The 23,032-nt window shown below is 44.2% G+C and overlaps 2 protein-coding genes across 12 annotated transcripts in view; one reads left to right on the top strand and one right to left on the bottom strand.

The window, feature by feature from the left end:
* Positions 1-1,775: 1,775 nt before the first annotated feature.
* On the top strand, positions 1,776-21,297 carry gdpd4a (glycerophosphodiester phosphodiesterase domain containing 4a). 5 transcript variants are annotated; one of them, XM_028962927.1, is made up of 17 exons: positions 1,776-2,050; positions 9,037-9,128; positions 10,719-10,953; positions 11,595-11,698; positions 12,295-12,388; positions 12,711-12,770; positions 12,883-12,981; positions 13,063-13,156; positions 14,267-14,412; positions 15,296-15,378; positions 16,148-16,298; positions 16,877-17,101; positions 17,414-17,571; positions 18,610-18,757; positions 18,969-19,051; positions 19,259-19,338; positions 19,544-19,747. In XM_028962927.1, exons 3-17 carry the CDS (start codon positions 10,771-10,773, stop codon positions 19,678-19,680), a joined length of 1,845 nt encoding a protein of 614 aa, XP_028818760.1. In that variant the 5' UTR covers positions 1,776-2,050; positions 9,037-9,128; positions 10,719-10,770; the 3' UTR covers positions 19,681-19,747. The 5 variants fall into 5 exon arrangements, with proteins under 5 accessions (XP_028818760.1, XP_028818761.1, XP_028818762.1 ...); XM_028962926.1 differs by lacking the exon at positions 1,776-2,050 and adding an exon at positions 5,036-5,067; XM_028962928.1 differs by lacking the exon at positions 9,037-9,128.
* The window catches only part of myo7aa (myosin VIIAa), a 27,672-nt gene continuing 25,931 nt past the window's right edge, over positions 21,292-23,032 (bottom strand). For all 7 annotated transcript variants that reach the window (XM_028962921.1, XM_028962922.1, XM_028962924.1 and 4 more), the window contains one exon: positions 21,292-22,662. In XM_028962921.1, the coding sequence (XP_028818754.1) occupies positions 22,570-22,662 (93 nt within the window). In that variant the 3' untranslated portion in view covers positions 21,292-22,569. The remainder of the gene's footprint in view (positions 22,663-23,032) is intronic.

The raw sequence follows: 23,032 nt of genomic DNA, 5'->3' as shown, positions 1-23,032 counted from the left end.
ACAAAGCCTTCTTACTGCAGCCTTCATGCAGCAGAGAAGCCTGAGAAAACCCCTGGATGAATAGTGTAAATTATTCCGTCTTCATAAAAAAAAAATTTTCTGTATTTTTATGAATTATTTGGCCATTATTGCAAGTGTTGCTGTCGTCATTTGCCAACTGCATGCCTTTCGGTCATCCTTGTGTGGTTGGCTGTCAGGCATTGTGTTTCAGGTCTGCAGGGCTGTGATGTCACTGTTGCCATGGGAAACCCAGGTGCTGCTCAAGGTACCCTTCTGTTGTTTGTGCCCATATTGGAGAATCTATCCGAGGTGGGCTGATCATGAAAGGGGAAACCGTCAAGGAAAATGCTACAAAACCAGACGATTCAATGCATTGAGGTTTTTACCAAGATGTGTTTCATGCTGAAGAAAAAGGTCATGTGTTATTTGTCTTAATATGTTTTAAAACTGACTTGACTTTTGGTCTAGAAGTACATTTGATGTATAATGCATAGAACTTTATACATCAAATGTTGGAAATGACTCGAACACAAAATGGCAAAATAGTCTGGGTTTCTAGTCAGTCATCTCGAAATGAAAACCCATTGATTCCTGATGATGGGAAAAGGGGTGCTGGAATTTCGTTTTCTTTTCCTTAAAAAAAAAAATGTTTAATGTCACGAACACACCAAACCAAGTTGAGAGCAAATGGACTGAATGAACATTATTATTATGTAGCCCTGATTATAAAGCCCTGGTTTAATAACCGGGGTGAGACGGCTGCTCGTCGCCGGAACAGTTTTGCAACAATATTTGATGATCCTCGGTAGAAAGACGTCTCATCGTCGTTTTAAAGGTCAACATTTAATTTACGACACCAGCACATCCACACGGCACCGCCACGACTTGCAAAGTGGCCAATTTTGTGCAGTGACAGACTGCGGCTGTCTTCGAAATGCCGGTTCAGAAAGCGTCTCTATTTCTGACTGTCTGAGATTCTACAAGGAACACTATTTCGGAGACAGCGTTGCCACCAGCGAGTCATGGTTTGAGAGTGTCGTGGCGTCGGAGAGGGACCTTTGCACCACGGATTGCATCTCCACCCCTTTCCTTTTTCCAGCCTGAACTAGTGCAGACGCTGCACTCAGGGTGATTGGGGTGACAAGTTCAACTCACAGCGATTCATCCTTTGTGCGAACAGACCAGAACCAAAGGTTCTCCAGTGGCAACAAATCTCCGCTTAACACTTCTGTAATGAGATGTTCTGAGTGCTTTTGATCCTTGCCCCTGGACAAATCCCTTTATCTGACACGAGTTTAGGCCAAATATCCCTGTCTGGACACAAGGTTGTTGTCAGATTGATGGACTACAGCAGATTAGAACCTGGTTATGATCTGTTTATTAATGCTGAGCGTGGTGGGCGCCACATCCCTCATCCCTCTTTTTGAGGTTGAAACAGGTGCGTCACTGCATCACTGCAGGATTGCTCCTTTCAATGAAAAAGCAGCTAAAGCAGCTTTTGCAATCTGTTGAATTTTATTTATCAGAAACCTCATTGATTGTGGAGCATGTTTAACGGATTTTGCAGCAGCTGTACTTTCATGCTTGGTTGCCGATTGAGGATGATGAGACTGATGTATGAAGGTCCTGACCCCCACATCCTGCCAACAAGGATCCACTGGTCAGAAACCACTGAAGAATAGGGGCAGAGTGGGGCTGGCAGTCTATAACCAGCATCGGCTACATTTTATAGCTACCTCGCATCACCACTGGCGTACTTCAACGTTTGCATGCGGGGTGCAGATTAATAACCGTCTTCGATCGAAGTTCAGCGAGAAATTACGTAACGCGATCGATCCGACGCGCCTCCTCCCCGCAGCGCAGGACGCGCTCAGAATCGCCTCTCCTCTCCGGTCTGTATGTGACGGTACATGGTGTGTGTGTGTGTGTGTGTGTGTGTGTGTGTCTGTGTGTGTACCGCGTGTACCGGTGCGCGTTCCCTGCAGCGCCGAGACCCGGCAGAGCTGACGGCGGGACGTCGTGTACAATCCACACACACGCGGGATCGGAGGTGAGAGCTGTTTTTCACGCAAGTGTGTGTGTGTGTGTGTGTGTGGAGATCTGCTGCATTAGAAAAGATCATGTTAATGAAGTGCATAGCGCAACTAAATTCTAATAAATAGCAGGACCAGGCAACACACTTGGAAAAGTCGTGATGTCTGAATACTGGATAACGTTCAATAAATGTATTCAGAAATGTATTCCTCTACAGGACAAAAACAATATATTATTCTGAATACAGTAAGGATTTGTCTATAATGTACTGAACAATCTACGGTGAAATGAACACAGAAGAAGGCACTTATATTTTCTGAATATGTATGTTATGGTTATATCACCAATATATAAACCTGCATTTAATGTTTCTTATTCTATATTTGGTGGCAATTGTGATGAGTGTGTGTGTGTGTGTGTGTGTGTATAGTACAATATGTAACATAATATGGTGATACATATTCAGAAAATATTAGTAGTTATATTAGTAATAATTCTGATCCAGCTATATGGTAAGGCACTGCTTATATATTATATCCATAGCTATGACATTTTGGTTATTCAGAATAAAAAAAAAGTCATTTGGAACCCTGAATAAAGGCAAATAAAGATGTTAAATACAGTATGTGTCAGGCAGGCGACGTGTCCTGTTGGGCACAGGTCAAGGTTGCAGAGGCAAAAAAGCTGCACCGTTCCAGGGAGACAGTCCAGAGCTGAGAGCTGAATGATTTGACAAATGATGCTGTTCGGCTGGGCCCAGATCGTTTGTATTCTTAGACACTTGAAGGACATGAAAAATAGCTGCGGGAAAGCACCTCCATACACTTTTGCATCCTGTTAGGTCCCCTAATGCCTCCTTCCTAAGACTGATATCTTCATTTTAGGCTACTTTCATGCACCAATACAAGTGTCTATCTATCTAGGTTGCTCTTTTCATTACATACATATAAGGTTTACGGTGAAACTGGGAAAGAGCACGTGTGCCCTTGCTGGAGCCTGTGTTATGTAACCCTCGTTCTCCAATGGCATATGTGATCGATTGGCCTGGTCCGTGAACAACTCCAGTAGTAGGTGTTTTCTTGCACATTGTGCATTCATTTTCACACAAGTGATCTCACCTCAGCGCTCCCAGACTTACTTTTCCTCTGTGTATTACTTGAGTATTTCTCAGACCTAGGTAGTGTTGAGGAGAAACTAAGTGCTCAAATTCTGAGAAATGTTTGAGATAGTAGACTAAGTCATAAAATAACCGGAGTCAAAAGAGTGCAGCAAGCATCTTTAATCGGGAATTCTGCAGGGAATTCACTCGACCCAGCCTGGACCTTAAATATAATATTAATTAGCGCAGGTTTACCGTACAGTGGGCATTCTCCCAATATTTCAAGAATTGATTTGCCCAGTGCACAAGTCCATCACTCATTAGGTTGGCCACTAATATTCTCAAGGTGACCAAAACACAGAGGTTGCCATGCAGGCCTTTACTGCTCATAGATACACATATGAAATCTGACCCAAAAGAAGAAATGTTTGTGCGTGTGCTTAGTGAATGTAATTGTCAGCATAAATTGGTTTTCGGTTGTGTATGCCCATTAATTATCTCTACCTAACTGACAGCGTTTAATTGGGAATAAGCTATCTGTCAACAATTGTGCAGCTGTTTACCCAACTGCAATTGTCAAGGACGTCCCAAGCGTTCCCACCATGTTGGGTCTTCTTGAAGTTGTTCCTCTACCAGGCCCTTTGGCCTGTATGAAGGGTCCGAGTACGCAGAATGCAACATTGATGAAACAACCAATACTGGCCCTTCTTATAGGGATCTGGGTTCCCAATGGGTTGAAGAAACTATACACAGTCCTGTGCTTTAGACAAGTGGGAGTCATTTTGATTTTTCTGAGCAATGCGATAATGTACTGAACAATGTAGACAGACATGGGAAGTGGAGCAGACTGTGTGATGTCTGCCCACAATAAAAGGCTCAACGGTCCTTGCAGTCCGAGTTAAGAGGCTTGTGAAAGTGTATTTTCAACGCTTGACCTCCTGATACTGCTGCACTTTCCAATGTTATGAAAATGCGCCCACCATTAGGGGGCAGTGTGAAGGTTTTAATGTGCATGTGTTGTCAGAAACCATTCAGTATGGCACTTGTCTATACAAACATATAATATAATATAATAAAGTTTGGGAAATAAATATAAATATTGATAATGTTTAAAGCAATGAATGGATGAATGCCTTGTTAAACATATTCAGGTCTTATTTTAAAACTACTTTTTAAGACTGTATCTAACCATATACATATATATAGTGAATATATTGAATCATATATTGAAGATACGTACACGTAAGCTATAAGCCTGTGCACTTTCCTCGCAGCTGACCCAGACGGGTCAGACACAGCAGAAATGTATCAGCCAGTGCAAACTAGTGTGACTGGTGGCTGACCTAAGCTGTCTGGTGCCATAACTCGGTGTTACCACAGACCAACCTTAACCCTGAAATGGGTGAAAACAGGGCAGGTTGCGTCACATCGCAGTCTGGACACCACTGGTCCCCAATGTCCGACAACACACTCAACGTGACCCTGAAATGTGTGTGCCATGGAAGCCTGTACCAAACAACACGGCTCAGCTTGAATGTCCAGAGATTTGATGGTTGTGATTTGCCTGTCTAGCCTCGCCCCTTTCATCCCTGCATTCAAATCCACCACCTAGTCGCCTAGTCCCAGATCCGAAGCATGTCACCCTTAACGATAATAACATCGAAATGTCTTCGTGAATGTAAAACGAGAGTCCCCCGAACGACGGGTTGTTGTGGCTTTGAAGCTGCCTCGGAATTGTCGTGTTTGTGGGAGCTCCCAGAGAGAGAGAGAGGGGGAGAGAGAGAGGCAGCAACAGGTGGGGGCTCGGGGCGGGAGCGCGGGCGCGCGCGGACGCGGGAGCGCGCGCCGCCTCACCTGTATAAAGCGCGCGCCTCGCGCTGCGCGCCCCCGCACTCGGTCCGCGCCGCAGCCACGACGTCCGCAGCCGCCACAAGGTGCGTGTTGTTTAACAGCTTCACTCGGTGTTTCTACGTTTATTTTAAATATATATATATATATATATAGATATATTAATATATGTAAATAGTTGTAGTGGAAGAGCCGGGTCTTGCTCCGCTTCAGTAGGACCATTCTGGAACTACGGGGTAACAGCGGCGACACAGGCTGTTGCTGTTGTCGCGTTTGTCGCCGTCGTCGCTGTTCTTTTTTGTGCGGCTGGACGTGTTGTGTTCCGTTCTGTTGTTTCGGTATGTTGACGGATGCGTTTCAGATACGAGACACCGTGAGACTCGACCAGGAGTGAGATGCTGCTCACGCAGAGTGACGTGAGGGGACAGGGGGGACATGCTGGAGATCAGGAGGGCCTCTGGTCGAGTCCTGATTCCTGCAGCAGCCCTGTAATGCGGGGAGAATGAATGAACAACAGAGAGTTCCCAGCACAGTGATCCATTGTGGCCAGAATGTATTTCTCTGTCCACCACCCACCCCTGACTCCCCTGGGTGTCCGGCATTTGCCGGCTCGGATCCTGGTCTGGCCGAGACACGCGTTCTCTAAAGCAGGTCGGGTTTACTGTTGGCGTACTGCAGATGTTTTGTTAACGTAACTGCTGTCTGATTGGTTCTCCATTAATGGTATCACTGGAGGAGCTAACATGGTGTGAAACATTTTATTGCCCTTGATGTGATGCTGTTGGCTGATATTTGTGGACCCGCCGTGGAGGAGCTGACCTGTGCAATCATGAGACGCGCAAGCAGATAATGCACCGGAAGGTCTTGCCTCCTGTGACGTCTCCTTCTGCATTTCTGGCGTCTCATTGACGGGGTTTATTGGTTTATTGAGGTTACAGAGGAGCAAAGGTCCCAACTCCTGCTTCATAATTTGCCCCACACATCACACCTCATCAGCAGCAGGAATATTTGTGTTACAGCCACGTGATGCCGCTTGTTCTACTTCGTTATCGGGTAACTGTATTAAAACCACACTGGCATGTAGCACAGTCGGCAGGTTACGTTTGCGTGATTATTTGGGCTCAGAACCGCGTTCCCGTGAGTAAAGTTTGACATAGGGACCACTCCTAGGTCAGTGGAGCAGAAGGAGCTTTAGAAATCTGCAGTCGCCTGACAACATGAAGGTGGTTCAGTGGCATATTCTCTTAGCTAATGAGTAATCAGAGAGCGCCAGCACTAAAGCTGGGCTAAACCCCGTGGCACCTCTTAATTCTTCTTAGCGTGGCCCAGAAAACAAAAAAACAGACAGAACGTGACTGGGAACCAGTCTGAAGTTAAAAACAAGCCTCAGTGGGTCAGACAGTGGGTTTTGGTACCACATATATCTTGCCATCGGCCAACAGCCCTTAGCTTAGAATTTCCATTAGTTACATTTTACTAATCACTAATTAAATATCTTACATTTACAATTACAGCATTTATTAGACACCCTTATCCAGAGCGACTTACAATCAGTAGTTACAGGGACAGTCCCCCCCTGGAGACACTCGGGGTTAAGTGTCTTGCTCAGGGACACAATGGTAGTAAATGGGATTTGAACCTGTGTCTTCTGGTTCATAGGCGAGTGTGTTACCCACTACTACCACCACTACCACCGTCTTGGCACAATGGTAGAAAGTTAAAATTCAACCTTTAATTTTGTTGACCTATGACCTCAATCCATGGGAAATAATCCATGGGAATGAATTTTTACTTATTGTTTTCAGGTTTTTTACATTTCAAAATATGATATGGGCTGTATTAGGTGTCAGAAGGTTATTTCTTTCCTCGTATAATTCTATTATTCTATTCTAGTTCGTTCTTTTTCTAAATGCTGTGCTTATGATGATTGTTGTTTGGCGCACTGGGTGATGAGGGTGACCTTGATGGGAAGCCAGAGTGTCTGCAGCATGAAGTGATGTGTTCAGAGCTCCTTGGTTAAAACAAAAAAAACACATCTCACGTTCTTATTCTGTAGCTCTCTCTTCTGGTAAAAGCTCTCACGCAGCCTGGGAGCAATCCACAGTCCTTTCACCATGGCGGGTTCCATCTTGTACAAAATTAAAGGCTTTATATTTCGATTATCGTTAAACTAACCAGACTCATCAGGGCCGTTGTGGCTGTCAAGGTGCCACTAAGGTCCCCTTGTGCAAGGTACCATCCCCACTCGGGGTGTGGATCTCGCGTACCATACGTGTCATGATACATGGGTCACCATGCAATTATATCACAATATACTGTGATATTGTACATATTGTGATATTCTAAAGTTGTAAAAATGTAAAAAACTGAGCTGATATACTAATAATTCAGCCTTTTGGACAAAATTTGTATACATGTTTGTATGTTTGTATAAATGTTTGATGTCACTGTATTGATACAATATAGAATAGAATATCACAACATATTGCTGTATTGATATTTAACACCCCTAATCCCAACACACTGCTCACTAAAGATGAGGGTTAAATGCAGAGGACACATTTCATTGTGTGCTGCACTTGCTGTGTATCAATGACAAAATCCATTTAGCCATATATGAACGTGGGCACATGAGCCGCGGTCACTCTGTCTCTAAAATATGACCGCAGCTAAATGCCTGGATTAACAGCGATGCCAAGTCCGTCCAATCTTACTGATCAACCTTTTATTCCAGAAAGGATCACGCCCATTCCAATGTGTTTATTTGATGTTATTTCTGCATCAATATGTAGGAATAACAGTATAACCCTGATTCTTAAACTTGTTATTATTGCTGAATGATCAGGATTTTGGACACACTTATAAATGAAGGAAAAGAATCAGCCCATTTTAAAGCACATATTTCACATTTTCACATTGTGCATTATTATTATTTTTTGAGGTCTGATACTTATATTTTCAATGCACAGAGTGCATTTTCACTGTCGCAGATCTCAGTGTTTTTGAACTGTTAATTATCTCCCAGCCACAGCGATTCTCCATTCGGAGCATATGGTGTTCTTCTTTTCTGCTTTATGAAGTTGGCCTCAGCTCATCTGTGTCCTGTCATCATCACTTCCTTAGATGCACCACAGACCATTAGCCTCACGGTGCTCTGTAGGTGCCATGCTATGCGTGGAGAAAAAAAAGATTCCTATTTATATCGTAATCTCCTGCCTGTAAAACCCTCCATGGCCATTTTAGCCGTGTGGTGCCAGCCTCCTCGTGGGCCTGAGTGGTCATCCTCAGACTTACTAGTGGTCCCTCCCTGCATCTTTTTCTTATATAAGCATACAGCTGACTCTATATATATATATATAAAAAGTGTGTGTGTGTGTGTGTGTATACAGTACAGGCCAAAAGTTTGGACACCTTCTCATTCAATGTGTTTTCTTTATTTTCATGACCATTTACGTTGGTAGATTCTCACTGATGGTATCAAAACTATGAATGAACACATGTGGAGTTATGTACTTAACAAAAAAAGGTGAAATAACTGAAAACATGTTTTATATTCTAGTTTCTTTGCTCTGATTACTGCTTTGGACACTCTTGGCATTCTCTCGATGAGCTTCAAGAGGTCGTCACCTGAAATGCTTTTCCAACAGTCTTGAAGGAGTTCCCAGAGGTGTTTAGCACTTGTTGGCCCCTTTACCTTCACTCTGTGGTCCAGCTCACCCCAAACCATCTCGATTGGGTTCAGGTCCGGTGACTGTGGAGGTCAGGTCTCCACTTTTTGTTAAGTACATAACTCCACGTGTTCATTCATAGTTTTGATGCCTTCAGTGAGAATCTACCATGTAAATGGTCATGAAAATAAAGAAAATACATTGAATGAGAAGGTGTCCAAACTTTTGGTCTGTTCTGTATATGTGTGTGTGTGTGTGTATGTATATATAGTATATTGTTATTGTTTGTATATTGTTCAGGGTGGAGTATTGTAGATTATTATGTGTGTCTGTAATTTGAGAGTAAGGGAACTTGACGCTTCGACTCCTCTTGTTTATGTGTTGTAGAAACAGAGACATTTTGTGAATGTCTGGCCATCGCTGACTCCTGCCCTTCATGTTACTGGCTGCCCGTCGCGCCATTTGGTGTCTGTCCCTTGGTGAGATCACCTTACTCTTTTGCTGGGACTTTAATCCCTGAATGATTGCTAATTAATAAACCAGACGACCCCCCCTGCCCCCCCTCATAGTTCCTACCCTCCTCGCTCACCTCCCTTTGTCTCCTCTGCTGTGGGAAGCAGCTGCTGTGTAACGTCCCCAACCGCGGCAGTTACTTGTTACTCAGGGTTTGCTCTAGCATGTAGCTGCTGTTCACGATAAAGGCAGTGAGAGGATTGGCTCACCGTTTTGCATCTGAGATCGATTTCTGTATCAGTACCCTCATTAGCAGAACAGACCCTCTGTCCTGCCTGTAAAGTATGCAGTCAGAGGGACATTATGCTGGTTCTGGTAGAGTTGGGTAGATGATCAGTAGTATTGATCATCAAGATATATGTATATTTGATTCTTTATGTCTGTTCACAGTAGGGATACTCAATATACTATATTGATAATATTGGTAATGGATAATGAATGAGAGTGCTTATTTCACACATAAACCCACAAACAGATGACTGGCAGTACTTTGATACGGCATGAAGGCCTGCATGATTGCGACACGCTCTGCTAGCTCTCGTCTCATTAGGTTTTAATACTAATCATGATATTTTGCTGTGTATTAATTGCTGTGGAGGGTTGGAACCTGGCCTGAGACAACACACACATTCTCACACAACTCTGGAATCCTTTAACAACACACACAGACGAGCTCTCCCCTCCCTGCTGAGGCAGCAGATCTGTGACCTCAGGGAAGGAAATTGGGTCTCCTACTCCTGCAGCACACACATTTCTCCTCCCTCTCTCGGTGATAGAAAGGATAATGAACCGTGATTGTGTGTGTGTGTGTGTGTGTGTGTGTGTGAAGGTACAGGTGGTAAACTGCGGTCTCCGGGGAAGTGTGTGCAGGGGAAGAGCCGGCGGTGGGAGGGAGGGAAATAGGCTGTTTATTCCGCAGGAGCACGGAAGCATTTGTACCCAGGCCTCATTCTGTCAGAGGAAGGTGGGGGCAGTGCGGCTCCTCCTATCTCTGGGGTCTGCAAGAGAAGTCCAGGTGTGAGGGGAAAGCTAAAGCTTGAACACTGCTCGTGAACCAGATCTGCAAATGTTGTTATACGTAACTCTGGTGTTAACTGGTGCATCTGAGTCACGCGCTGCAATATCATTTGAAACCAGATACAGAAGAATCCACCATGTCTTCTGCAGAACAGGGACTGTGGTACACCCACCTAAAGAAAAAAAAACAAAGACCAAAGAGTTCAGCATTGACGTCAGGCCACACTGCAGGCTGCCGCTCTGAGAAATCTAAAAAAACGGAGAGTGCAGACTGTACGGCACTGCCTCAAGGTCGTATTATCGAGGGAAATGACACACTGGCTCTCATCAAACAAACATATAAATATTGCATATGCATGTCTTATATGCAAATAAATATTTATACACACCTATAAGCGTCCTCTCCACTGTATACAAGAGTATACAGCTGTATACATGAATATGGAGTACAGTATCTTAACTTAGTTATGAACAGGTAGCCTAAGGTAATTAGACTGACTGACTGGCGGACATTTGTCCGTCTCTCTCTGTCTCCGTAGGTTATCGTGTTGAGCGATTACTCTGTCTGTGATGCTGCTGTGCGACTGACCCATGGGGCCATCGCCCGTGACCCTGTCCAGACTGAAGCTGGGGAAGCTGAAGGTGGTGCGGCGGCAGCTGCTGCAGCGCTATGAGCACCAGCCGTTTGTCTCCTGCCTGGCCGGCCTCTACGGCTGCCAGTGGCGGCGCTACCAGCGGGCCAGAGCCCAGCCAGGAGAGTGCTGCTGCAGCAGGGTAACCACGCGCTCGCTAAACTCCATCTCCGCCGCTTCATGCAGACACATACGCAAGATTCATACACAGAGCTCACTAAAACGACATCTCTCACACACACAGGCTCTCACATTCACACAGAAATGCCATTTGGCACTGCATTCATGCATTAGCACATTTACGCTCAGTATTTTTCATAGCCACAGGCGTATTTTTTTTCTTTTACGCACCCAAGCTGACCCATCGCGAACAAAATCCGGGATCACTTTTTTCCTGCTTTTGCTGAATTGACTGCATGGATGTCAGCTGACCGGCGCATTGATTTCCGCCTTGTGGTGCTGACTTCAGAGGCGCAGTGGGAAAAGCAGGGCAAAGCCCATCAGGCCCGCCTTGACGGGACAAGTAAACTCTGAATGGTTGCTTACTAAAGCGAAGGTCTCTTTTTTTTTTTTTCCATAGCCTCCCAGCGTACAGATTTACGCAGTCGTTACATCAGCGGGGACATAAGTCATTCCCCTTCTCCCGCTCTGCACCGTGCGCCTGACACATCCTATTGATTAGATCTACGTTGGAGACAGTTCCTTGGGTTGTTCTCCCCCTTGCTGAGTTATGGCGCAACCTCAACTGTGTGCTGATGCTCCCCATTTTCTCTTGACTTCCAGTTGGAGTGTGGCAGCTTTGGTGTCCTGATAGTGACGTTCTTCCTGTCCTTGGTGTTCCTGTACTTCTGGAGCGAGGCTCAGAACGATTACAATGATTTTGATTGGTAGGTTCCTGCTGAACTGGAATTGACACACAGTCAGTGTCCTGTATGTCTGAGATTTATATGATATATTAAATGTTAACCAGTTAAATGTTAATAAATAAAATATTAAATGTAACAAGAAATTATGGTTAGTTATCAGTATATTTGACAGGAAAGTACTCACATAGTCCTTTTTGAACTTGATTATGTTTTATAATGTTTAGCATTATATAGCATCACTAAAACATCCCCCTAAATAAAACAGTATTGTTTAATTTAGGTTTAAAATCGCACAATTCCACAATTAATACTTCGGTTTTAAAGCAAATTGGTGTTGCTGTCAAAAGATTTTTGTTCCAACTTACAAAAGCAAGTTGGCAGGTTTACTATTGTCATTATAATGTCTTCTGGGTATTCAGGAATAAATGGAAACAAGGTTGGGCTTGGTAGTTAGTGGTACTGGAAAGGCAGAAGAACAACCTTTCTGTAATTACTTTTCTTGTTAACAAGATTGCTCTACAGAGGACCACAGTGAGATCTGATGTGGTGTTAGTAAAGTCTAATTAATAGCAATTCTCTAGCTCTAAAATAAAGTCCTGACCATCTCCTCTCACCAGGTTTAACTTTGGGAACTTGGGCTTCTGGTTCCCCTGGTCGGTGGTGCTGCTGGTGGTGGCTGCAGCCCTCTTCACCTACATCGCTCTTTTACTGGTGAGCTCTTCTGATGTGAATTTGCATTGTGTTTCTATTTGCATGACTTCCTCATATTTGAAGACATGCTGCCATAACCCACACAACTGATCAGAATATTGTATTCTCATAGATTTAACTATTCCATATTTTGTAACTTAAATTTATATGAGATGGATAAATTAGTCAAGTAAATGACATGACATAATGTACTATCTGGGGTGCCTGCTGCTCTGTGGTGCTGGTCATGATTGTGTGCTGATCTTGACAAGTTTTTATCTCTTTATCCTTTGATAACCACTTGTGTGTGCGTGTGTGTGTGTGTGTGTGTGTGTGTGTGCAGCTGCTGGCAGTGTGTCTGCTCTCAGAAGGACAGAGGCTCTACCTTCACTGGAGCCACAAGGTAAAAATCTCCACCTGCCCCAACATCAGCTGTGTCTTGTCATGTGCAGAACCTTTAGAGAAAAGTCAGTCAGCTGCACTGTAAACATCTGTTTTTGTTGCTCGGGTGACAGATTGGCATCCTGGTGACCCTCGCGTTCTCTATCAGCGCCACAGCTGTGCTGTCTGACCTCTGGAGCAAAGAGTGGAAAACGCTCCTGCTCTCCTTACAGGTTAGTTTCTCATGGAAAGTTTTCCTATTGTGCTATGGTTATTGTGAGTCTTGAATTTATGACTTTTCCATTTCCTTTCAGGTCACGGCACCATTTCTGCACGTTGGCGGAGTTTCTCTCCTGACTCTCCTGTCATGGCCGGTGGCGTTGCACTTCTTTCGCATGAATAAGAGAGGTGAGTCTTTACATATATATAAACATTGCCAATATTTTGTAGCTAATATCTCCTAAGACTGATGTGATGATTCATAGTGTTCTTATTTAATATCCTGCTTGTAACGAGGCCATAATGAGTGCTTTGTCAGGCTCTGTGCAGTTCATTTAGTGTGAAGTCACTGGGTTGCACGTTTATTACACCCCGCGTGACTCGTCTTTCAACAAAGCATCACATCTTTCTCTCGTTCTGTATCTCCCATAATGCCTTTTGTTTCTGCATTTCTTTCCTCATTCCCATGGCCCAACATGCTCTCTCTCTCTCTCATTGCTGTGGTCACTGGTGTTGGCCGGTGGTGGTGTTGGCGAGAGAGAGAGAGGCTGAGTCATGAGAGTGAGTGAGAGGCAGGGATAGGGGTGACCTCCCCCAGTCCCGACCAGCTGCGTTTGACACCCGTCTCTATACAAACACACAGCTGTTGTCCATGAACACCTCACACAAACACAGTCTTGTGCTACAGTGTTCCAGGAGACTATGGGTCATAATTATGACCCACCACACACAAACCTTGGCAGATGCCCTCATACAGAGTTTTCACATGTCGTGTAGTAACAGAGCAAAAACTCTTGCCAAATACATTTTTGGGTTAACAGTTTATAGTTATTTTACATAGTAATTTCAGAGTGTCAGATCTCTCCAGTCGAGGTGTTGCTTTCTGTGAACACAATGTGAGGAGAGAAGCTTGTAAATAAATATTGGCAGTTTTCCCAGCTGTCTCGGTTATGCAACTGTTAGCACATGCCACAGAGAGAATGCGATGGCCGTGCTGCAGGTACAAAAGACTGACCGACCTCTAGCTGAACCTTGGCCTCACGCTGGGATTCCTTTTAATGCGCGGTTCGTTCCCAGTGCTTCTCTGACCACCTCGAAAGAAACAGCACGGTTTCATAAATGTCTCTTACATAAGATCAATTCCTCATAGTCAAACGTGTCCCACCTACAGTCCACCGCAATGACTGTGCCTCATTCCCAAGATGGCTGCAGATAAGATCGCAGGTTCACAAGCTTACTCCCACATGGCTTCTGTTGTATTGGTGACCTGCGATTTGTATTCCTCTGTTTGTGTTGCAGTGAGGCAGGTAGCAATCCTAGGGCTGTACCTGGCGGTGCTTTTTGCTCTGTACCTGGTGCCCCTGGGCATGTACTCCCCCTGCATCAAAGAGGAGGGCACACTGGGCCCAGCACCAGCCCTCATTGGACACAGAGGTGCCCCGATGGTAGGTCTGACAATTACCATTCAATTTCATTCAACAAGTCTATACTGAAATACTAGTAATGACACAGAGAATAACGATCATATAAACACTATGTTGCCAAAAGTATTGCCAAATCATTGAATTTATGTATTCCAATTACTTAATGGTCGCGTATGTGTAAAATCAAGCACCTAGGCATGCAGACTGACAAACGTTTGTTAAATGTTTGCTCACACGTGACCCACTCACACAGGCAAACCGTACTTGGAGTTTGGAGAAGGGGACATATAGTGTGAGTTTGGCCCCTTAGTTTCAGTGAAAGGATCTCAGCATGCAAGACTTTGTGGGACCAGTTTGGGAACGGCCCCTCCCATTTCAACATGACTGCGCACCGGTGCAAAAAGCCAAGTTCATAAACACACTCCTAACCCTTGTGGAAAGCCTTCCCAGAAAAGTTGAAGTTGTTTTAGCTGTAAAAACCAGACCAACTCCATATTCAATCCTACGGATTAAGAGTGGGATGCAATCAAAGTTTTTTTATATATATATATATATATATGTGTGTGTGTGTGTGTGTGTGTGTGTGTGTGTGTGTAAAGGTGTCCCATTACTTTGGGCTGTGTGTAAAATACAATCAGATATTCCAGGGACAGTTGTGGCCTAGCAGGTAAGGAAGCGAACCCGTAATCAGAAGTTTGCCAGTTCAAATCCCCAGGTGCTACTGAGGTCCTGTTACGCAATGCACCATCCCCACACACTGATACCCAGGCACCTTTCATGGTAGCTCACTGCTCACTAAGGGTGATGGTTAAATGCAGAGGACACATTTTGTTATGTACACAGTGTTCCACAATGACAATCACTTCACTTTCACTTAGAATTTTTTTTATTTTTCTGAAACTAGCTTGCTCCAGAAAACACTCAGATGTCTTTTGAGAAAGCCGTGGAAGATGGGGCAGAAGGCCTGGAAACAGATGTTACAATAAGGTAACCTGGCAGATGATCCTGGCCTATTCTTTCCACTTATTATTCTATTCTGTTTTTATTATTAAATTAAAAATAGCATGTCGGTTATCAAATCATCAATTATTTAGTTTTAAAATGTAACATCTTTTGAGATTAGAAGAGAGAGGCCTGATGGATATTGTTATCGCCTCAGTCGCCTTGCTGTGTGCTCCACTGATGCAGTTGTTCCAGTACGTGTCCTGGACATAAGCTGCTTTTGATCCTTTTGATTTGTCCGAGCCCAGTGCTCATTGGGCATTGGGCATGAAGTTGGGTCCGAGCCCGTTACCAGGCAGTGGGGCCTCTTATTTATAGAAATCAGACGTTAGCATCTCCCGCTCCTCCGCAGCTTCATCCCTGTCCAGCTAAGGTGATTATGAACAGGCTAATCCTGTTAGCGACCTCATCTCTGCAGAAGAAGCTCAGGCCAGAGCGAGGCATCCTATACTTGTCCACAGCATTACGCAGACGTTCAAAACAGCATGACTTTGCGGAAAGAGGCATGTGACCCGTGTGACCCTGCTTTCATCAGTACACCAAAACCTTGCCGGGATGATTTGTGTGATGTGCATGAGCACAATAAAATTATAGATTGGTTGCTTAGATTAATAAGGCTGGAAACTATTTTAGATTGGACTTTCAGGTCTCTAGTACAGTAGATTTATGTTGGAGTACATGTTGCTTATCAACATTCTCTGACAGTCTGTCACTTTAACAATCCCATTTTTCTCCGTCTGGTTACCTCCCTCAGCTATGACGGGGTCCCATTCCTCATGCATGACAGCACCCTCCACAGGACCACTAATGTGCGGGACGTGTTCCCCAACCGGACCAACATGCTGGCTGACATGTTTAGCTGGTCTGAGCTGGAGATGCTGAACGCTGGATCCTGGTTCCTGCAGGTGAAAAAAAAAAACATTTCATTTCCCCAATGGGGAAAATGGTGAAAATAGCCACAATACTTCTCCATTATCCACTCATCATCCAAAGACATGTGAAGACAAGACTCATGACCCTTAGGGACAAAACATTATGTTAATAATTTCCAGTATAAATATAGACTCATCTATACCACTTTTTATAAAAAAAACAGTAGTGATTTAGTTTTTTAATCTTTAGACAATTCATGTATTATGTATTATAAATGAATAATTATAATGTATAATAATTGTCTTTGAGAAGCTCTTGACTGGAATGTTGACTCTTCATGGCCTGTATGACAACTGTAGCCCCAGTGCTTTCAAATACATATATAATAAATTCTGGAAATCCATATGAAGTCTGTTGGTGGTAATCAATATGGATTAAGAGATTTAACTGGATATTTGTTTGTGCTTGAAGACACAGAGATAATGGGGGACATATCTAAACTCCATTACGTGTAGACATATCTTCAAGTCTACTTTAATTGTACTCTGAGTCATATCTGAGCTAAAATATCCTGCATATGAACTTTTCCTTTGTCTGGTTATACTCGTAGAGGGATCCATTCGGTATGGCTTCTTCACTGCCTCCAGAAGAACAGGTGCAGATGAGGAACCAGACAGTGCCCACCCTGAAGGACTTCCTGGACCTGGCTGCCCGGCATGATCAGCTGGTGATCTTTGACCTGCGGCAGCCTCCAGTAGGTCACCCTTACCGGTACACATGGATCCAACGCATCCTGGAGGTTCTCCACAACGAGTCCTCCATCAACTCGAGCCAGGTACTCTTATCAAGACCAATCAGAGTCAAATTGGTCATTTCATTTGTCCATGTTTGATCTAATTTTACAGGCTTGGGACTAGTTGGAGATCTTATTCTCATTTATTGCTTACAAACTGGTTATTGACATGTGAGGGTATTAGAACCCCAGTAATCAATAAACATTTACATTCATGGCATTTGGCAGATGCTGTCTTCCACCCCCTCCAACTCATACTTAACTCACAATGTTTTCTATATCGGCTGAACCTGTATTAAATCATTGAGAAACGTCTGATGAATGAAACGCTGTAAATTTTCTGTTTCTCTGCAGGTCCTCTGGTTGCCTTCATACCAGAGAGACCAGGTGCAGGAGCAGGACCCAGATCTGCAGCAGACGTCAGGGAGCCGGGACTCCATTGAAAATCTGCAGGAAGATCGTATTGTCAGACTCAATCTTCACTACAGCTCCATGTCCCAAGGGCAGATCAGGTTAGCTCATTCTTGCACAGTCAAATCAATCTTTGTCATTTTGGTTGTTGTAGAAGAACAGGCACTTTGCTCATTGAAATTTCCAAGCTCTCCAGCTCTACCTGCCTTCCATTAGGCACTTGGATGTTATTGTGCATGTCCTGCTCGGCACCAGTATTAAATGATATGGATGAAAAGTGTGGAACTGAGGAACACTTTCTCGCTCTTTCACTCTCTCTGGTGTTGTGTAAGGGTCGGTTCAGATGGCAGCTCGTCCATGGTGACTTCCTCAGGTTTCCCCTTCTCAGACTGAACCATAACAAGAATGGGTTCACAGAGGATCTGGAACAAAAAGAAGAGAACAGCTGAGAAGCTGAGCTGGGCGAGGGAGGGGCTACACAGGGGCAGAACAGAATGAGGAGTTGCATAATCCCAATTATTATGGCAATCACGGCAACAACAGTGCATCGGGAGCAATTAGCACGTAGACCCACTCACAAACACGAGGACGTGCCATGTGTAATTATGTCCCCCCGGTGTGGAGGATCACACTGAGAGCCTCTCCGAATGAAGGCGAAATGGTCCCTGCACCACCGCTATTCTCCGGTCCGACCCACGTTTTTCTTTACTCTATATGATGCCGAGCCCAGTCCTGCTGGAACCAAACCCGGGTCTCCTCACCACCTCACTGCTGGAAGTGTTGGGCGTTAGTTCACCAGTGCTTGTGTGGTGATAATAAAAAGCTTTTTTCTTTCATTGCCTTTCATCTTGATCACGCCCTTACCCCCACCCCCCTGGAACATTATCAAAGACCCAAATGGCCTGGAAATTTATGCTGAGCTATAAAGTGGAGTCTGCCAGGGTGCTCCGGTGATTGGTTTCTTGCTCCCTGAGCTTTCCATCTGTGTTGAGAGTTTGCTGGGGAGCCTCCTCAGTCAAATTATGAGCTGCTGTGGCAGAAGCTCATTAACTTTATAGAAGGAAGTGCTTTTTAAGTATCTCATGCATACGCACTATTGCAGAGGCTCTTTGTTATCATCATGTGTGTTGTCGTTTCAGAAAGTACGCGTCTGTGAACATCTCCACCAACCTGTATGTGATCAGCCAGCCGTGGCTGTACTCTCTGGCCTGGTGTGCTGGGGCTCAGTCGGTCACCACCAATGCCCTGCACATCCTGAGGAACCTTCAGCGCCCCCTGTTCCTCATGGTGAGTGAGAGCATGTGATGAGTGAGAGTCGAGTAGTTGAGAGATGGTAGTAAATGTTCCCACACTGGTGACATTTTATTGAATTCTTTCATGTAGCATGTAACACCCAATGAACTCAAAGTTGTGGCCTTAATTTGAGGTTACAGGGCAAAGGCGGTTCGTACTGTGTGGCCAGAACATGATATTTCTGTCTCTAATTCCTCTGTTCCAGACCCCAGAAGAGTACGGCCTAATGTGGATGTTAACTGATGTGATTTCGGCCGTCCTCATTACCGTGGTCTTCGTGTTCCACTGGTGAGTGTTCCTTAAGATCTCTTCATAAATCATTTAACATAAAAGCTCTACTGCCACAGATAATGCGCAGCATTGCAGAACTGTAATCCTGTGGTTCTCCTGCATACATTTTGCCTGCGGTACTACTGCAATAACGTCATACACAGTGAGGCAGAAGTGGCATTCTGGGTGCTTTCAATGTAAAAAAGAAAACCAATTTGTCCTCAGGTGGCGAGAGACAGGCTTGCCTTTCTGGTCGGGAGGCAGGCAGGCCCATGAGAACGGCCTTTACAGCAAGTTTAGGACTGGTGAGTAGATCTGTAGAGGTGTTGCGGCATGTTTCAGTGGTTTTGCCCGTATGCTTTCCCTGCTTGCTCAAATTCATTACAGAAGTTACTGCATGCCCTTACTAAAATCAATAATAATTTATTGCAACGTTATGAAGAAGTCAGAAAATGGAAACAGTGGGGAGTGATTTGCATGCTTAAAAGTGTGTTCTGTTTCTGTACTCAGATAAGTCAGAGGTTTGTGGGATTCGCTGGAGTCCCTTGTCCCCTGACTCGCCCACTCCTGCTCTTATGTCCATGCCCCTGGGCCCACCCCTCCACCTGCATGCTCCGCCCCTGCATGGCTACCCTGTGCTTGTGTGACCTTTGCTCTCCCCTCGCCTTGCCTCATGCGCACTTTCTTTAACTGACTCCTTTACTCCTCCTCCTCCCTCCCGGCAGAGCTGAGTGACGTGTGGTCCGTCTCCAGCGTCAGCGTCCGGGGAGAGGCTCACAACCTGCCCGCCACACCCAACCTGCCCACCATCACAGAGGAGCCCCAGGACTGATGATCTCGTGGGGCTCCGCCTTCTAACAGGCTGCGCTCCCATGTTCAGCTGTTTACTGGTGTGGCCTGAAGGTGTGGTGTTACACGTGTGTATCTGAAGGACTGTGAGGAGCACATTTTCATGATTTATTTATTTATTTTGCACAAGCTTCGGATGCCCTTTCCCTCTTTTTTTGTGGAACTAAAGGGGTCATTTTTAGCCCACTGAGCTCTCGGGCCTCGATGTTTGGCCAGATAGGAGGTTCAGAGCTCTTACTCTTTAACAGACTGCACGGCGCACTGCAGCTGAAAAGGAATTTTAAAAGACTGGACATAAACATCTATTTTTCTTCTGCATATTCAGACTTTTATCATGTACGTGCACAAGAGAGAGACAATATTTTATGTGCAACTGAGCTGGCAGTGACCAGTTTTATAGAGAAGTAATTCGCATTTCTTATGAATGTACATTCAACATGTGGAACCTCCTGCTCCAACTACTCTGAATTCATTTGCACCTTTAATTAGAGTTGAAAATGCACAATTTTAAGTATAAATGCCATTATCTTTGAGAACAAAGTGCCATATGAAACCAGTGGTCTCACAAGACCTTATATGATGCTTCTGCTACAATCAGATGGCTGGCTGGGGCCAAAATCCCAGCTTAAATGTTACCCCGAACTGAAGGATATCCGAAGATTTTCCTCATGAAGAGACTAGATATGGTGTAGCCACCGCACGCATGGATGGAGCCGCGAGCCGAACAAGAGGACAATCGTGGCATTTTGACAGAAGACAAGCAACTGCCAGCACTTTCTCACAAACACTTCACTAAATGATTGTTATAAGCATTGTGCAATGAAAATATAATGCAACACAATTGTCTGTGTTGCGACGATAGTGCTTGTAATGTTTTTTTTTTTATTGGCTAGTACGATTTATAATTCATATGAGCATTTCCAGCAATGCATTATACTGCAGTTTCAGTACAAAGACGTTTGCATTATGGATGCAGCCCTTGTGAAGTGAAGTGTTTACGTTGAGTTTTTATTTGAAAATGTCCATGCTGTCCTTTCCGACTGTGCAGTGTGCTAACCTGTCCATGCTGTGGAAAAAAAAGGTGAGCTACTGGCGTTTTAATAATGACTACACTCACAGACTAAAATGCAAGCAGCCGTGCAGTGTGGTCGTGGGGTCGTTTCCTGCAGGAGTATTGCTGCACCGAAGGCACTTTCTACTATTAAGCTGCTAAACCTGAAATCAGATACAGTTGTCATAGTTCCGACTTGTTACTTTTGCCTCTGTTCAGTGCCCATGTTGTTTTTCTCTAGCATTGCTGACTGTGCGAAACATAGCGGGCAGTTTATTTATTATTTGTCTTAATGTTCTTTTCCTGTAACTATTTTATGACTGTGCTTTATTATGAACTGATATATAAAACAAGTTCATTTGAAGCAGACCACTGGTATTTTACTTCAAAAATGCATATTATTTTCAGTAATTCACACCATCTTTGTTTAATTTCTTTCAGTAGGTGACAAAAAGATTTCTCACCAAAATCTCTTTTAAGTACGTTTTGGGGTTTTAACTTCCCATTCATGAAACACACTTCAAATTCTGATCCAAGACCATATGTTACAATTGTCTTAACAATATTTACAGTTTTTAATGTAGTTCTAACATCCGTTATTAAAATAGCAATACATGAACATACCTACAGAATGAACATAATTTTTCATGGAAAACTAAGATTCGCAAAAATTCACTTTTGGCCTCTGGTTCACGTACAGAAAATGAGAGGCATGGGAAAATAAATCAGGGTCCCTTCAGAAACATCATCAACCAGTGGAATATATATAATTCATATATAGGTTCAGATTTCTTTTCCTTCATTGTTCCCATAGCGTGCCTTTGCAATGAATTTTCTACTCCAGCTTTTTGTTATTGTTGTGCTGGCAACATAAGATGACCTACAGCAATGCATAGGGACACAGTACCACACAGATTATAAAAACAGAACAAACATGGCTCCCCACAAATAGGTCAGTGAGCGCCCCAATATTCCATGAATACATCACACTGTTAACTGTGAAATTAGATGCCAGTCGAAATTAAGGCCAGCAGGAGCATCAGTGTCTCCATTTCAACAGTCTCAAAGACTCCAAAGGCAGTGCCACAAAAAACGAAATCATGCCGAATGTCAGACCGTAAAAATGGGTGATTATACAAGAAAATCTACTTTAAGGCTTTCAGCAGAACTCTGGAAATGCCATTCAACAGATGACAACACAAGAAAACAGATACACAATAAAAACAACTTATTAAAGCTTTTTACAATTCTATTCAAAAACAATGCAAAAAAAGTTAACAACGGATTTTGTAAATGTCCATCCAAAGCCACTTTTCACAAAACCACAGGAGATGTCACAAGTAATTTCCCCAGATCTATGTTATATTGGGGGAGGAAATGCACCAAGGCACCCGTGTGCCCGGATGCTTGAAGAGAGGTTAGTATCTGGGCTGGGGAGGGGTGGCTTTCAGAGGTAGTCATCTTCGCTGGAGGGGGACGAGACATCGTCGCCGGGGTACTCGGAGCAGACGGTGCTGGTGGACGGGGTCCGGCTCATCCTCCACACGTGGGAGGCGAAGGTGCGGCTCCAGCTGCAGGGCTGGCCCATGGGGCGGAGGAGGCGCAGCAGCTCTGCCGCCTCCTGCCAGTAAGACGTTCACTTGCTCTGGCCCCTTGAGCTGCGCTGCTTGGTCATGGTGGTCAACATCTGACTGATGTAAGAGGTCAGCAGGTCGTCCATTTTGTAGCCCTGTGTTACAGATACAGTGCACAATATTTCACAATATCCTATTAAACACAAAGATGTACATTTTATATACTGTTGTGATAATAAGCATACAAATGAAAAGAGAATTAATCTACAACAAAGCTGTCAGCAGTGAAGTTTGTTGCAGAAATTAGACTTCTTATGGTGCCATGGTGTGTGTTTGTGTGTATATATATATATGAATATGTGGGAGAGGGATGAGGGATAAGAGGAATGGTTCCAAATATGCTTCTCAGCCAATCACAATGCCAGGTCAGAATTATCAGGTATTGTTATCTGTTTGCTTAAACCTTAAAATCCACACATATATTTCCAAGCTGAAAAAATTACTGATGAGCACAATGAGTGGCCT

The sequence above is a fragment of the Denticeps clupeoides genome, chromosome 19 (assembly GCF_900700375.1).
Source record: "Denticeps clupeoides chromosome 19, fDenClu1.1, whole genome shotgun sequence".
Taxonomy (NCBI): Eukaryota; Metazoa; Chordata; class Actinopteri; order Clupeiformes; family Denticipitidae; genus Denticeps; species Denticeps clupeoides.
This window is presented reverse-complemented; position numbering and strand designations above follow the sequence as displayed.

Bases quoted from the DNA above. Each gene is read 5' to 3' on its own strand.
- gdpd4a (XM_028962928.1), top strand. From the start codon at position 10,771: ATGGGGCCATCGCCCGTGACCCTGTCCAGACTGAAGCTGGGGAAGCTG. The intron at 12,389-12,710 runs GTGAGCTCTTCT...GTGTGTGTGCAG, and splicing joins CCTACATCGCTCTTTTACTG to CTGCTGGCAGTGTGTCTGCT. The intron at 12,982-13,062 runs GTTAGTTTCTCA...ATTTCCTTTCAG, and splicing joins CGCTCCTGCTCTCCTTACAG to GTCACGGCACCATTTCTGCA.